Raw genomic sequence first — 17,078 nt, forward strand, 5'->3', positions numbered from 1 at the left:
TTAGTTAAGTATCATGTTTTTGTTTCTTATAGCATATTATATTGCAACAATTTTACAAGAGAGGTTTCGATTATTTTTAACCGACTTCCAAAAAAGGAGGAGGTTCTCAATCGACTGTATTTTTTTTATGTATGTTGCTTCAGAACTTTTGACCGTGTGGACCGATTTCGATAATTTTTTTTTAATCGAAAGGTGGTGTGTGTCAATTGGTCCCATTTTCATTTATTTGAGATCTAACAACTACTTTTCGAGTTATATCTAATAATGCGTTTTTACTTGACGCTTTTTTCGTCGACCTACGTTGTATATTATACAACGTAACTTTTTACTGGATGTACCGATTTTGATAATTCTTTTTTTGTTGGAAAGGAGATATCCCTAGTTTAGTACCATGATAAGGAAACCAGGATCTTATGATGGGATCCCAGAGAAATCTGGGTGTACCTGGTTTTACTGTGATTTTGATAATTTTTATTTTACGTACTAAACTATTCAGTGCAATAAGTACTTGAACGTTGTAAATTTTAATAAACTGGCATAATAGTTTAATTTTTTCCCAGGATAAAGTGTTCAAGTACCTTTGCGTTACTGCTCTCAAATTGATATTGTTCTGTATGAAAAAAATTATGGTGAAAAAGATTTCAGGATGAGATTAGTTGGGAGCAATAAAACAGTGTCGTGTATCGTACTGTGATATTTCTCTCGAGCAGATATTTTACAACAAAAGAGTTTTCTCATTTATTTGTTTATATTTTACGAGTTGTCTGAAAAACCCTGGTCAGGCTATACATAATTCAAAATTAAATAAAAATATTTCTACTTAAAAGTGCGACTTTAAAGAATAAATTTAATACCTATCGACAGTATGAATGAAACAGAAAATGGAAAGTGGGGTTGTCTATTTTTTTCCTGGCATAACTACTAGGTGGCAGGTATAAACAGATATATTCATTTATATTGTTCTAGTTACTATGTTTCATCGCGAAAACGATGACATAGGGTTGTCTGCTATAAGTCTGCTTTGAATGACACTTGTCGAATTTAATATAGCCTAGCCAAGAATTTTCATGCCAACTTTTTAGCGATTTATTTTTAACTTACTAAAGAGGATAATTATTTAATTTTTATCCAGTAAGCAGATGGGTGAAGATGACGTCTAGTTCGTATCTTAGACTACATATTTAGTTTTTAAGACACAATATATTAAATACTTTCCCTAAAATTCAAATAAACAGTTACATACAACATATTATAAATGAATAACAAATAAATACTTTACGCGATTCTCTTTTTCATATAATTTTCTGCGACTGATAAAGCCTCCTTCGATTAATTCACAGCATTAATTGAATTCAATCTGCTTTATGTATTTCTCAAAATATAATTTTGGGCATGGTATTAACATAAAATATTTCGTCTGTAGGTTACATGTTTTTATTTAATAATTTTAATTGGGAATGTTAATTAAGAATGCCCGGTACGAGCGTAGGATCGCGATAGCGTAAAGAAAGTTGAGAGCGATATTTGAAATTTTGAACATCGGTAGCGTTGATCATATAAAATGTAATATCTCTACTATATTTATACAGTTGAAGCGGTTTATTTATTTATTTTAAACATGCCTAAAAGCCTTTTTTGAATTTCTTATTTTCTGTGATTTTGTTATTTTAACTTGATTTTTGTTTATACATTAAAGAAGTTCAAGTAGATAATAGTATTAACATAATAAGACGTACGTTTTGACCCACGTGTACATCGCAACGTATATCTGCGTCGGTGTGTGAAACCTAAAGGCCATGTATTGGTTAAAATTTTGTTTTCATTTACTGTATACTATAATAAAATATTTATTATAGTATACATTTTTAATTATTTTTTACATTTGTGCTTATTTTACATTTGTTATTATATATCATTACATCATTACAGCCTATACCGTCCACTGCTGGACATAGGCCTCCACAAGTTTACGCCAAAAATAACGTGAACTCATGTGTTTTGCCCATAGTCACCACGCTGGGCAGGCGGGTTGGTGACCGCAGTACGCTTTGTCGCACCGAAGACGCTGCTGCCCGTCTTCGGCCTGTGTATTTCAAAGCCAGCAGTTGGATGGTTATCCCGCCATCGGTCGGCTTTTTAAGTTCCAAGGTGGTAGCGGAACTGTGTTATCCCTTAGTCGCCTCTTACGACACCCACGGGAAGAGAGGGGGTGGCTAAATTCTTTAGTGCCGTAGCCACACAGCACTGTTATTATATAATGCTACGGTAATTTATTTTTATTACCTGTGGTGGCAATATTAAGTATAAAATATATAGTATAGACATATCAATATGTAAATATACTTCAATAACTCCTGTTTTCGATTACGTGCTGTGGGTTTCAAGATTATTTTTTTTCTATTAAATATCAATAATAATAAACGTGAAGCAATTTGACATTTATTGAAATCAAACGCAGGTGAACACTCGGAGCATAGCTCGTTCACTATACAAGTGTCGCGTCGGTTGATCCTGTCAACCATACACCATCCTTACACAAGTCTCAAACTTATTGTTAATTATACAACGCATGTAAGTGTAAATGGCATAGTTTTTTTAACATCGTGTACGTCTGTTCACACATACTATAGAATAAAAAACTATGCTATCGAAAGTGGGATCGACCACAGGGCATGTAGCATTATGCGTATATTTTTTCAGGATGCGCGTCTTGGTACCGTATTTGTTCCTGTCATAAATATTTAAACGAAATATTTTAATAATATCTGTTGTATTATTTTGCTCACCCCGACTGTGATGTGAGGTAAAAAATAAAGTGACTAATGTCACGGCATTGCCGAACGGTAAACTTCGAAGTAACAGAGGTGTTAAACATTTATTTTTTATGTGAATTTTTGAAGTAAAACTTCTTTACGTACGCTTGACTTCGGAAATAAGCTGATGATTGCGGGACGGGAGCGTTGCGAAAATTGAGATCGGGTGTGGCAAACTTAAGTTGAGAGGAAGATATAAGTTAGATGAAGCTAAAGAAGTTTTACTTCAGTTGTGTTGTCTAAAGCACACCTGTTTTTTTTTAACTTTTTCCACTACTATAAAACATACATTGAGCAAAAAAGCGGACTCAAAGTTTTACAGCCTTCTGTACCAGCGACCCAATAAGGAGTCTTAGTATTTTTATAATTAATGTTATAACTGTTTGTTATTACTCAGCAGAATAAATAACTCGATCAAAAATATAACATACATAATTATAGAGATAGCTTTTTTCATATTTATAAAACGTCAGGAATTCTACGACGGTATCGTAAAATTTAAGATATATTCCATTTAAGACAATAAAAACATAAAATAATGCTACACGTAATATGCCATTAGAATTTAAGGCTTATTTTGACGAAATTTTCACAATTCTTCAATGTACTTTTGCCCTGGCGCATCCGTCTCTCACTTCGCATAAATTCTCATTAAGCGCCCCCGGGTTTATGAGCAGGTCCCACTGCGATAGTAAACCGACTTATTACTATTGTATTACCTCAGACTTTTGTTGTGTCTTGAGCGAAATGTGACGTAAGTGAAATGGTTTGTAAACTCTGAAAAATAAAACTATAAGCGGATTTCGTCAAATTTAAAAAAAAACGACGTAATTTTTTTTATGTACTTTAAATTAAATTATTATACATACTCGTATTTATAGCAAGTATAGCATATAAGAAAAGAACAAAAATTAGACTTTGTTACATTGAAATACAAAAAAAAACATCTTCAGAAAAAATCTTAAATTGTATCGTGTATTGTATGTTCAAAAAAAAAAAAAAAAAAAACACAATTTTTCAGATGTCACCATCATTTATTTAATTAAATATTTATTTTTTATTTCGTATACCAGTATCTTGTAAAAATAGGGCAAAGGAACTTTGGTCTCTGGTTTAAGTTAGGCCTCAGGCGTTTTAGATATTTGTTCGGATAACTTTAACGTAAAAAATTAAAATTTCTCCTCATATCAGTATCGATTTGCATAATCATGTAAAGTAGATAATCAGGTTAAATAAAATTTTGTTTTGTTTATGTTTGGGCTGCTTTCTAAAAAACTTTTTTTTTGGTTTAAATATGAATGATATTAAGGTTTGTATTAATTTTATTAACATAGATATGTTTAGCTAAAAAGTATTTTTGAATTAAAATAATTATAAAAAAACGTGTAAAAATGGATTGAAATACAATTAACGTTGTATACTGTAGTATAAATATCTTATAACATACTCACTGTAGTGAGTACACGATAGTGCAATCAATATGTTTTTTAATATAAATAATGATCAAAGTAGAAAAAATATTGCCATTATGCTTAACACATAAATAATACGAAATACAAAAAACAGGTAGCAACTGCATACAAATTTATCGCAAAAATATCATTCAGTCCCGAATTGTAAGCGTTTTCTTTTGTTGCATAATTAATAACAATTTATTGTTGCAAGTAGAAATAATTATCATAAGCATTGAATTATCTTTAAGATCGACTTGTACTAACAAGTATATTTTTCTTTTCTTGTAAATATAATACTACGGAGCACTTCCATCATTTGCGAATAAATAATTGACAGCGCGCGACGGCGGTCCCAATAGTTTATATATTATTCACTCTCTGCGGCTCTTCTGGCATATTACCCTAATATTGGAGAAATATTCCGGAGCTGTGACGAGAATGCGTACACAGTGAAAGCTGTAACGATTGCTAGGTTTTTTGGGGTTGTTCACAACAAAGCAGTGGTATTTTGGTCTATATCATAGACTAACACAGAAATGAGCTATGGTTGTGGTCTGTATTCTTTATAAATATTTATTTAACTATAGATAATTATAAAGACTTGGACCAAACAGTTGGTTAATGGGAAATCAGTAAACATAAGGTATAGTGATGATCTTATAAATAGGTATTGATTAATAATTCTGGTTTTTAAAATAATACTAAGAGTTGTTAACGTTACAACTATCAGGTGAATGACATTAAATTAAATAATGATCATCCGTTAATAGTAAAGTTTCAAAACCTGAAGTCAAGAAGTCGAAGCGTGTCGAGTCGTGCGTTTAAATGTTTCATTAATAAGTTCTCAATTACAGATGATTATTCGATTAGGGACACACCCACACACGGGGACTGACTGGAAGTATCAGTGCAAGGGGATGCGAATTTTCCGGAGGGCGCTTGCAATGTCGCCGCATAAACACGTGGTACGTCGAGACGGACGCAGGCCTAGCCGCTCCGAAATCGAATTTCAAAAAGTTTAGCTTGCCAGTTTCAAAAAAAGGTTTTAGTGCTGTTCAAAAAGTATTTATAAACGTTTAAAGATTCTAATGGGTTCTTTAACATCGTTCGATCTTAATTAAAGTGAAATTACCAAATTTAAAATAAACTTATAGCGACAGGAAGACGTTAAAAACTTTTTTCGTGGTTACGTCGGGTTTAGTGACGCGAAACGAGTCTGTGATCGATTGCTTATTCGCAACGTCCCGATTAATCACTCGCAGGCCATATTCGATTTATTGTGGTATTTGATGTTTTGAGGACTTTTCTCGGAAATTCGCGATGTGGGAGTCCGCTTTTTCGTTTGGAATACCGACCGCGCGTAATGAAGACATTTGTATTTACTTGTCGACCACGTAAATGAAGGAATTTAAAACTTATCCGTAGTATGTCCTGTAATTAATATAAATGTTTTTATGGTCACTTTTAGTAACTTTAAACTGCAATGATACCAAACACAAAAAACTTATTTACAGAATTGTTTACTCGGTAAAATCATTTATTTGTTTTTAGCTTAAAAATATTCTCATGCTTTTTCATCAATACATCACATTTCATCCATCATACTTTGGTTTTGTAAAAAGTAAAACTATAAGAAATCTCTGTGGTTTGTTACAATATATTTATATCTCGTTACAATATCGCTAAATTAGGTACATTAGTACCAATATGGACATTAATTAGAACAAATATAAAAAAAGCAAATTAAAATTTTAAAAACGTGTTCATATGAGTAAAAAATCATATTTTATAATTTATAAGTCATATTTTATAAGTCTAATCGACAGTTTGTTGTATTTTTAAGTAACAATGAAGTCATTGTAGTTTTTTAACTTAAAATACACTTTCTATATAATATACACATTATGTATGCTGTGTTAATAAAATTGAATCGCTAACTATTTTTGTGTTGCTTGTTTGCTAAATAATTTTTACTTTTATGAGACATGACATGACTATGACATTACAGCCTGAGAAAATATTTTAACCATTTACTTTTAGTAATTTCATTTAATTATATTTGTTTTATAATTTACTGTATAAACTCAAACTTATTAATAAACACGGCTTATAGATTATTAATAAACATGTAATACAATGGTCGGACTTTTGGCTAGTTAGCTATTATTTTTAGAAAACTTAAAGTGCACGTTACTATACAAAAAAATAGTTTATGAGTTTTTTTGTGAGAGATGATTGCATAATTACTGGAACTACTCAACTAATTTGGTTAATTCTTTTTCGTCATAAGAAGTTATTAGTCAGAAATAATTACATTTGTAAAATAAGACGGAACTAAAAGTATTACTGGACTGTTACTTACAATCGCAGTGTAAAACTTTAACCCCAATGAAGTAGGTACCGGTCAGCTAGTCCCACTTATAAAATTAAAAATGCGAAAGCTTACATGGAAGGATACATGGATTTTTTCACATAAAACTCAACTGATTATAACGAAACTTACGTTTTATCCCGTCATTTCAACGTGATCTTAAATTACGCGAGTGAAACCGCAACGTTTAGTTTTTTGTGTATAAAGATACGTCGGTATAATTTGTATGTATATAATGATGTAGATTATAGCAAATACAATATAAAATAGAAATGTCGTTTAGGTTTCCATGACGAATTAACTCGATCCTTTGATGTCGCCGACATCGGATCACAATCGAGAGTTAATCGGAATCGAATCGGACCGGTGGCGATTGTTGACGGATAGATCGATTTGTGAGCGCTCGGTGATTGATGTTACTTCGTTCAGTCGATCTTGAACCAGGTTGAATTTTCTTAAATAATTATTAAAACCACATTACGTTATTTTCTTAACGATTATTTATCATGACTTGTTTCTTGTATAAAATAAAAAATTACATATTTTTTAAATCGTAGTTTGTAGTGACCGTGTTTTCTGCTCCGGGAGTTGTGGGTTCGATTCCCACCCCGAGTCTGGGTGTAATATATATTTTTATTTATATATCTATGTATGTATTATTTGTCTGTAAGTTTATCGAAAAAAATATATACCTTTACTAGTCAACTGTTAGCTATAACACAAGCATTAAGTTGCTTACCGTAGGCACAGATAACCGTGTGTGTATGTCGTGGATGTTTATTTATTTATTATTTATTTATTTATCACTGTAGGAATTTTACACTTGATTGTTGTTATTTGATTTGATGTCTAAGTTATTTGCCACTTTTTATAAATATTTCGAAAGTTTCGAAAAACTTTAAAAGAAATAAATAATTAAATTAGACAAAGAAACAAATTACTTTTCTAAAGTAAAAACAAGAATTAATAAATTTAGAACCCAGAAACAAAATAGTTTTTATTTATACTTTCTTATTTTATAATAATTGTTTGTTGTCCTTAATATTCTGTTCCATGAAAGACAAATAAACCAGTCGAAGAACAATGTAGTCGTAGTCATTTTATTCCAAGACACATTATTAACTACTTATTAACACTATACAAATAAGTATCAAATGTGTTGATCGCTCTTTAAGGAGTCAAATACTCAAGAAGAATACGTAAATAATAAATTCAAGGATGTCGTAAAATTAATCTTACTTCCTTATTCTCCAACGAGTTACAGTTTATTTATTTCTCGTTAATGCTAAGTTTATTTTATAAAAAAAACTAGCTGACCTGGCGAACTTCGTATCACCTTATTTTTTTCTGAAATATAATAATAACATAATATATCAAAATAAAATATAGCCTATCTTTTAAGTTGGATCAAACTGCACACGGTGTGCAAATTTGACTAAAATCGGTTAAGTAGTTTAGGAGTCCATTGAGGACAAACATTGTGACAGATTGTTCAGATCAGATTGTGTGTTCAGATTACATATAAAATCTAACGATTCTTAAAATCTATTAGAGAAAATAGGCGACAATTTATTTAGGAACTTTACACATAGCATTATTTAAATCCTTTTTTATATGTGCAACTAGGTATTGTCTGCGACTTCGTTCTCTTCGAAGCTATTTCATAAACATCATACAATTTTTTGGGATAAAAGTAGCCTTCTGTTGCACAGACGCTTGTGCCAAATTACGTCCAGAATCAATCACCAGTAATTAAGTAACAAACATCGCATTTATAATAGCAATAACATAAACACAAATACAGCGGTTAGTTTTTATAAAGTTATTTAAATTCTTACAGCGCTCAACCAAAGTGTACACTATTTTTACCTAATTATTCCCGCTTTAACTACACATCAGCTATTTGAAATTGAGTCCGTTTCCGTATATTGGTGCGCAGCGGGCGCTAACGACATCTTCTGCGCTAAGTGGAACTTTTGTGTGATTCGATTCGGTCTGAACCACGGAACATTTGGCGGCTCTCTGTCAACTAGCTAGCATTTAGTGACGGTTGCGGTGTATTTTAAATTTGGAATGTTGTTTTTGTTACCACCATTTACTGAACGAAATCTTTAGGGTTTTGCCGCGTGGCGTATTGTGGCCGCGACCGCCCGCGACCTCAATCGCTGATGCATCCTCTTATAAAGAAGCTAATTTACTATTTAAAATTTTTAATAGCATTGAGTCAAAAAATATAGTTTCGTCTTGTAATCTACTTTCAAACCCTAGATAAGTTGTATGGCTTAGTGCTTAAAAATGTATGCAGTACCTATGATGAACTTTTGCGCGCCATATCATTTGGCAGGTCATTATGGACCTCATAGTTCTGGTCTGACGGAGCAATATTGGATGTAAGTATCATAGTGTACTATATAGAAAATGCAAGAATTTATTAATTTTTTTTATTATTAATTTTTTTGTTTAATTATAACGATTACAATGTTACACTAAATTAAAATGTCCCTAAAAGTCAGAAAAATAACAAGCAGGAAACAATTGAAAAATAACTGTTTTAGATAATAAATAGTTCAATCAATAAACAAACTCTTAAGCATAAAATAATAATTGTAGTTACAGATATAATACCTACTTAAAATTTTATTAGAAAACTATTAAAAAAAGAAAAGCAATGAAATAAAAATTTAACAACATGTTTGTGAAAAGGCGTTTTGAACTTTTTCGTAAAAAATCGGTAATATTAAAATTACGATTAATTTTATAGATGACCTTTTTTTCTTAACAATAATAGTAGCCCAAAAGTTTTTCCTTTGTAAAGTTTTGTGTAAAACTATAGTTTAAATTGCAGGACAGAGAGTAGTAATACTGTAAATTATAGTTTCATAGTAATACAATTATGACACTCACTCTTATCTTTAATACTTAATAATTTCCCGTAAATCATTTAACAGTCATAAAAAACAAAAAAACAAATACAATATTTCTGTTTCACTCTCTGTTCTGTGGTAAATCGTACGCTTCTGTTTCAGGAAACCGACCGTAGATGGAGTTAGCAATGCAGCGTCTGTAAATAGTCGGTGAGTAAATAAAATATTCTTAATTATTCATTTATATATTAAAAGTAAACTTACAATTTTATTTTGTGATAAGAACAGTTGAGTAAAGTGTATCTAGAGTCTATATCTAAAGTTATTGAATGTATGAATTCAATGCACGATTTAAGGACTTACCTGTTTTTCCGTTAGAAAAAATATATTTATCTGTAATGATGTCTCAAGAAATATAAATTATAGGTAGCTCACTAGCTACTAGTTATTCAAACTGTATTCTTAAATAGAAGTGCAATCAAAACTTTTATATTCATAACCACGTATGATAGAATATTTACGTCTTTGTCTAAACAACAAGGAACACTAAAACAAAAAAAAAAAAATCCAATTTAGTGTACTCCTATTTAGTATAAGTTAAGCGCGTATATATATTTCGGCGATTAATGTTTAAATTATATTTATAATTATTAAATTTAGACAGAAGATAACAGCTAAATAATACTGCTCTCAAGTAATATTGTGTTAATGTGGTGAGTAAGGTGGCCAGAGTTCCTGGGGAGGATCGCGGATAGGGTCGGCAACGCGCTTGCGATGCTTCTGGTGTTGCAAGCGTCTATAGGCTACGTTTACCGCTTACCATCAGGTGGGCCATAATTTCTTTGTTGACCTAGTCGTATTAAAAAATACTTTATTTTTAGCGGTTAATTGGTATTTATATTGATAGAATATTGAATATTAATATCATTAAATCAAGAATTATAGTCGTGCACAATATGGTCGGCAAATAAGCCTCTCAACGGCTCACGGCTCACCTGATGGAAAGAGAGATTACCATACACCAGAAGCATCGCAAGCGCGTTGCCAACTCAGTCCCCCCCAGGAGCTCTGATCACCTTACTCACCAACAGGAACACAATACTGCTTGAAAACAGTATTATTTAGCTGTGATCTTCTGTAAGGTCGATGTACTACCCCAGTCGGGCTGCTCCATATTTTGAGCAGGAAATTCCTGATGTACCTACCTCAGTTTCCAGAAATATATACATATATTTTCGAATACAAATTATACGTAGCATCAATATCGCTTAAAGCTGTGTTTTAAAGCGAGCTGCGTATCGCTTCCGAATCGATTGCCATCGTGTTTTGAGAACAATCTCAAAATCCTTCGTATCCGATAATCCAATCTCTAAAAATGGTAATTTCCGATCCGGTGTTCTCACGGGCGAAACAAAGGATCGCTAGTGAAAAAAATACGTCAAGCGTAAACTGTTTATTTGTATGGGATTCAATTTACATTATAATAATTAATTTTTAAATTTTGAATGGTTTATTGATCTGAAAAATTAAAGAAAAAATACTATGGCGCGTGCAATGGTATCGAAAAATGGGAAATTTAAAATTATTTGTTTGTTATTAAATCATACTAAATCCTGTTTTATTTGCTAATTATAATAATTAGAAAAACTGCTCAACCATATTTAATTTTTAGAAATTTACTAGCTGACCCCGCAAACGTTGTTTTGCGATATATTTTATTAATTTTCGCAACCCCCCCTCCCTTATAACTTAGAGGAATGAATATGTTTATAATAGATGTTGGCCGATTCTCAGACCTACTCGATATGCACACAAAATTTCATAATATTTTATTAACCATCTCAACCACCTTCTTATAACTTAGGGATATGAAAAATAGATGTTGTTCGATTCTCAGACCTACCCGATATGCACACAAAATTTCATGAGAATCGGTCAAGCCGTTTCGGAGAAATTTAACTACAAACACCGCGACACGAGAATTTATTATATTAGATAATAAAAATAAGAGTTGCAACTGAACTGAGACACATAAAGGAAATTGAAAATCCAAAGAAAATACAAGACTTAAAAAATCTTATAAGAATTGACATGAACAACCTTGTACATTTCGTTTTTTGCATACAGAAATATCGATTTGACAACTTCACCCAGTGAACCCTAAACCCTCCAATGTATTGAAAAGGGAAAAAGAGACAATATTATCCAATCACAATTATGTCGATCGCGGTCTAATTTGACGTTCGGCGTGCACCAGTATTATATGACGTAATGGAATTAGGACAGCAATGGAAGGGTATAGAAGGATAGAATGATGTTGATTGATTGGTTGACTCAACCTGTATTATCCCACTGCTGAGAAAAGGTGTCTTTCTCCATATGCTTACATGCAAAAAACAATGTTGTTTGTTTTTGTTCCATGTTATATTTTCCACATAAATCTATTATCGTTTATATCGTTTTTTCGAAAAACCTTTTAAAAATAAAGTTAACTGAGTAAGTTTGTTTAGCGTTATAGTCCAGTAATCCCGGGCTTAAGACACTGGCTGAAAATAATGAAAAACCACACTCGGCTAAGCCGGCACAAATTAGATCTTTGCTCGGTGGGGACACGCGTATAACTAACATTATGAGTATTTTTATTTGTACAGCTAGATGACCAATGCGGTTTTACTTGTTATGAGACTGACATATTATGGCATCTGGATCTACGTACTTAAAAACAGTGAAATTGTTTTGAATAATTAATATGTTACAAGTGATTAAAGTCTCACTTTACACATTTTATTTTTTGTTTTTTTTCAATAATTTTAGAAATTACATTCGTTTTTTCTCTTTTAATATAAAAGTTTCTCAAAAATGGACTCAAAGATTTGAATACCTATTTTTATATATTATAGATGTCGTGTCAACACATCAAAATATTGGCATTACATTACATATTATCCTAAAATATGGACTTACATCTAAGAATGCGTATTTACTTAACTATTTTTTCTCGTCCTTCGTTGTATTATACTTCATAACTCCATTAAGGATGTACCAATTTTGATGATTCTTGTTTTAATCAAAAGCTGGTGCTTGTTTTGTGGTTCCGTTTTAATTTTATCAAGATCTGATGAATACTTTTTAAGTAATCTTTGATAGTGCGTATTTACTTGTCGTATTACTCGTCGATGCAATTGAAGTCAGTTTTTTTTCGTTTGCGATCAAACAATTTAGATAGACCGTATATTTGTACTCATAATTATAGATTATTCACAAAATATCGAGAACAATAGTTTTATTAATATTTACATATAATACGCATTTCAATGAGATAGCTATTTATAAACAAACAAACGCAATGTAGTTAGTGTAGACGATATTCCTTAATTAATGTTATTTAAGGTTGACTGTCACGATAAATATGATTAAGGGTTTATTGAATAAAGAGAAATATTAAAAAGAGAAAAAACAGTGGAAAGATAGATATCTATATCTCATATAATTTAATTAGCCCGTTGGCGCAGTGTGTATTGACCCTGCTTTCTGTTCCACGTGTTGCAGGTTCGATTTACGCCTGAGTCTGGATCTAATACTTGTATTTATATATCTATATAATAAGTATTATTTCTGTGTATATTTATCAAAAAATACTTCCCGTTCCAGCGCCATCTAGTTGCAATGTAATACTATCGAGATTAATGTAGTGACATCCTTTGTAGTTTCTATAGTACACACTAGGTGGCTCTGTTGTTCGACAAAAACGTTGCAGATCTTCGTAACGCTAATATTATTATTATTGAGTTTCATCCGTAAAATATTTACCCTAAAGAATTTTCACTTCAAAAATATTTAGCTACAATAGTCGGCTGTTACCTATAACACAAGCATTAAGTTGCTTAATATAGGAAAAGACGACCGTATGTGAATGTAATAAGATATAAAAAGAATATAAATTTGAAACATTTTTTATTCCTTTGGATCAGTGGAACAAAAAAATGTTTCAAAAGAAAATAACAGAAGTGGTAAGCTGATAAAAATTATAGTGACGCAAATAAATTAGAAGAATACCGATACTGTCAATGATATTATCAATGAACTTCTTTGTAATACAAATATGATAGTAGAATTTATAAGTATTAAACATTTTTTTTATTCCTTAACCAAACAGAACCCACCTGTTATTGTATACTCTACAAAAAACGTACCTGTTTGTCTCCTTATCTGGCACAAGTTTGTCTTCAAATGTTATTTGAACTGTAAAACTTAAGTATATACATATATATAGATTACACAGTACTTTATGTAATATATAAAAATAAATATGGACTACAAAAGTTACGTTACACGAATATAATTTTCAGAGTTTTTTATTCTAAGTAAAAAAAACATGTAGCGTGTAATATTTCATGACTTTCAAATATAATTTTCTTTTCTTTAACTTCAAATTTTTCTTCTGAAAATAACTTTTACTTCAATGCAAATAATTTTAAACCTCCGCGTCAATATAACTCAATTCACAAACACAATTATATCGAATACCGCTTAACTCGATTAGTATCTACAATCATAATATTCCATACGATCGTAAATTCTATAAGCGGCGCTCATTAAAACATAACCTAAAACAACGGAGATAAATCTCATAACAATAGTTGGGAGTAATTACTGGATGCCTAGTAAGGGACAAGAGTCGTCTAGATCGATATCGTTTCGATGTATCGATTCCTTATTCGATTCAACTGCTTTATTGTTATTGTTGTAATCAAAACGTATTTGCATACGATAGTTATGAGTCTGGATGAACCTCGTATGTTATTGTAATTCGAATTGTATTTTTAAATCGTTCGGAAAATTAAAATGCTCTCTGTAATTTATGTGGATGTTTGAAATTTTGACGTTTTTATTCTTTCGTTCTATTGTTATTTACACTGAATTTGAAGAAGGAAATTGCTCTTAATTTAAATGAAGTTTTTTTTTTTAAATCTGTATACATACTTTAAAAATTGTAAATCATTAAAACAATTCGTTATTTATTTGTTTTGTATTGAATGTGCTGGTAGGTATGCGCTTCAGACTGTGATATCCCACTGCTGGGCATAGGCCTTTTTCCCCATGTAGGAAAAGGAGCTTAATCCACCACGCTGCTCCAATGCGGGTTATATTATGTCATTTACATTTTAAATTCATTTATTTTTTGTGCAAAAATTACATAATCATCTTTATAGTACTATACATTTTAGAAATAATATAACTAGATTTGATGAGTAGTCAGTAAAATACCTTTAATATATCAACTGCAGCTGTCTCTGTCTAACTTGCATAATTTAGTAATAGAGCCATCTCCCTCGCTCATCTCGCACGTGACCAGCGTGCAAGTACGTGAAGTTTTCCCTACTTTATGGCAGTTTTCATGAAAAATCACCTGGCTGGGTACGGTGAGCTTGCCAAACGAGCTCCCGGATATAATCGTTTGACTATAAAGCTTAGGAACATTCTTGACTGTATTTTGAAATACTTTCGGCTTATTCGGTCGGAATAAATAAGTACTTAATGAGAAAAATATTTCGATATTTTTAGTCTGTTTTTTAAAAAGTTATTCTTGACTTTCTTAACGGTTCGGACAGAATGTTCTTTTTAAACTATGTTATCATAATAATTTTTGTTATTTTATTTTAATTTGATATGATTTTTAAAAGCTATTTTTATAAATTAATATTAGTCATTGTAGTAATTTTTAGTAATAAACTTGTGTAATGTCACTTTGTATATTGCTTAAAGTATTTAGTTATATGTCACTTTTTAAATTTCTTAAAGCATACAGTTGTTCTTATTTTGATTTAAAAATAAATAAATACAAAAAAATCTAGGAACGATGACAGTTAAGTTCAGTCTTTATTTGGAAGATGATAAAATCAAAGTATGCATTCAGCCTGTAACATCCCACTGTTGAGATATTAACTTTCTACGTGTAGAAGTTTCGGAGCTTTATTAAGTAGTAAAGTAAGAGAACTAAATTAGTTTACAGGAGCAATGATTATATTTTAATACATTATTGAAGAGAAGGTATTCAAATATTTTTCCAATTTGAATACTGAAGGTTAAAAAAATTTCTTTTTACGGAGGGTCTCTAAAAATCTTATTTCACGGCATTGTGCAAGTCCTGTGCTCCATTCAACTGAGGAATGTCAGTGAGGAATGAAAGCGAATCACTATTGTCCCTCGAACATTCATATGGTAAATACTTTTCTATAGTAACCTGTGTTTACTGTATTTTCACACTCATAATTCTAAATGTTAAAAAATATTAATGTGAAATAAGTTATATCTACTCATAATGAGATTATTATTCCGTATTATTATTATATTATTCTATAAAAGATTGTACAAAAATAATAAAGAAAATAAATAAATAATAATAATTATAGATATTATAAATTTATTTCAAATTAAGAAGCCTTTGTAATTTTTGAATTGAATTAATTTTATTTTCTTTAATATAGTTATTTATTTATTAAGGTCAACCAACAGGTGACACAATATAAATGTTTTAATACATACTTAACAGGTAAACAATGATCATTGCACTTCTTTTTATAGGCAGTCACTACATGCTATACTGTTATAAATTTGCAATAAAGCATTAATTAAATATTTATAATAAAAAAAAAAACAAATGAGTAGGTATTTTTTAACCATGTCATGATCACTTAGGATAATATTTTACATGTACCCTGACATAATGTGACTTATACAGCTTACAGTTTTGTTCGCTGCATTGTTGTTGCGTGTTTACAATACTTAAATATTTTTTTGTACATTTTTATAATATGTATTCACTTTAATGTTATTAAATAATAACTTATCATTGTTTCAAATGCTTTTGTGTAATAAATAGAAATTCGTTATAACTTTGCTGGTTTTTTTATTATTCATATGTTATGTTTATTTTCTGGATGTAAATAAATTGAATGAACAACTTTTCACTATAAATATTAATATAATAGCATTTATAATTAGAAGTATTAATTGAATCCCCTTTACCCTAGAGTAAATAAACAAACGGACAAGCCTTTCCGCATTATACTATTAAATAATGAGACTGTACAAGTATACACATCCTTAGAAAGTTTACATCTGAATAGAGAAGAAAGATTAATCTGAAGGTAACCACCTTTACTACCTCTTTGTAGCGCAAGCCGCCTTTAATTGTTGTGAATACAATTAGATATATATTATTCGACTAGTTGTGCTTCGCGTTTTCATACGCGTTAATTTAAGGAAAAAAAATAGCCTATAGTCTTCCTCGGTAAAGGGCTATCCAATACATTTTTTTAATTCGAACCTTTAGGTCTTGAGATTAGCCCGTTTTAAAAAAAACTTTTCAGCTTTATAGTATTAGTATATATTGTACGATATTCTATATGACAATATAAGGCATAGGTTAAAATTATTTCGGAAAATGCGTTCCTTAGACAGTGTAAGAAAACGCTATAATTACCTTGGACGACTTTTCTATCAGTGTATATTAAAGATCTCACGATACGAACTAACATTATCGAATAATTATCGAAATATTTCAAAACTTTAC

General features: G+C 30.7%; 1 protein-coding gene across 1 annotated transcript in view; it reads left to right on the forward strand.

Moving 5' to 3' along the window:
- The window catches only part of LOC123663850 (protein trachealess), a 217,843-nt gene that overhangs the window by 71,296 nt on the left and 129,469 nt on the right, over positions 1–17,078 (forward strand). Inside the window, exon 3 of the mRNA XM_045598487.1 lies at positions 9,665–9,712. Within this exon, the coding sequence (XP_045454443.1) occupies positions 9,665–9,712 (48 nt within the window). The remainder of the gene's footprint in view (positions 1–9,664; positions 9,713–17,078) is intronic.

This window comes from Melitaea cinxia, chromosome 21 (genome assembly GCF_905220565.1).
Source record: "Melitaea cinxia chromosome 21, ilMelCinx1.1, whole genome shotgun sequence".
In the NCBI taxonomy this organism is placed as follows: domain Eukaryota; kingdom Metazoa; phylum Arthropoda; class Insecta; order Lepidoptera; family Nymphalidae; genus Melitaea; species Melitaea cinxia.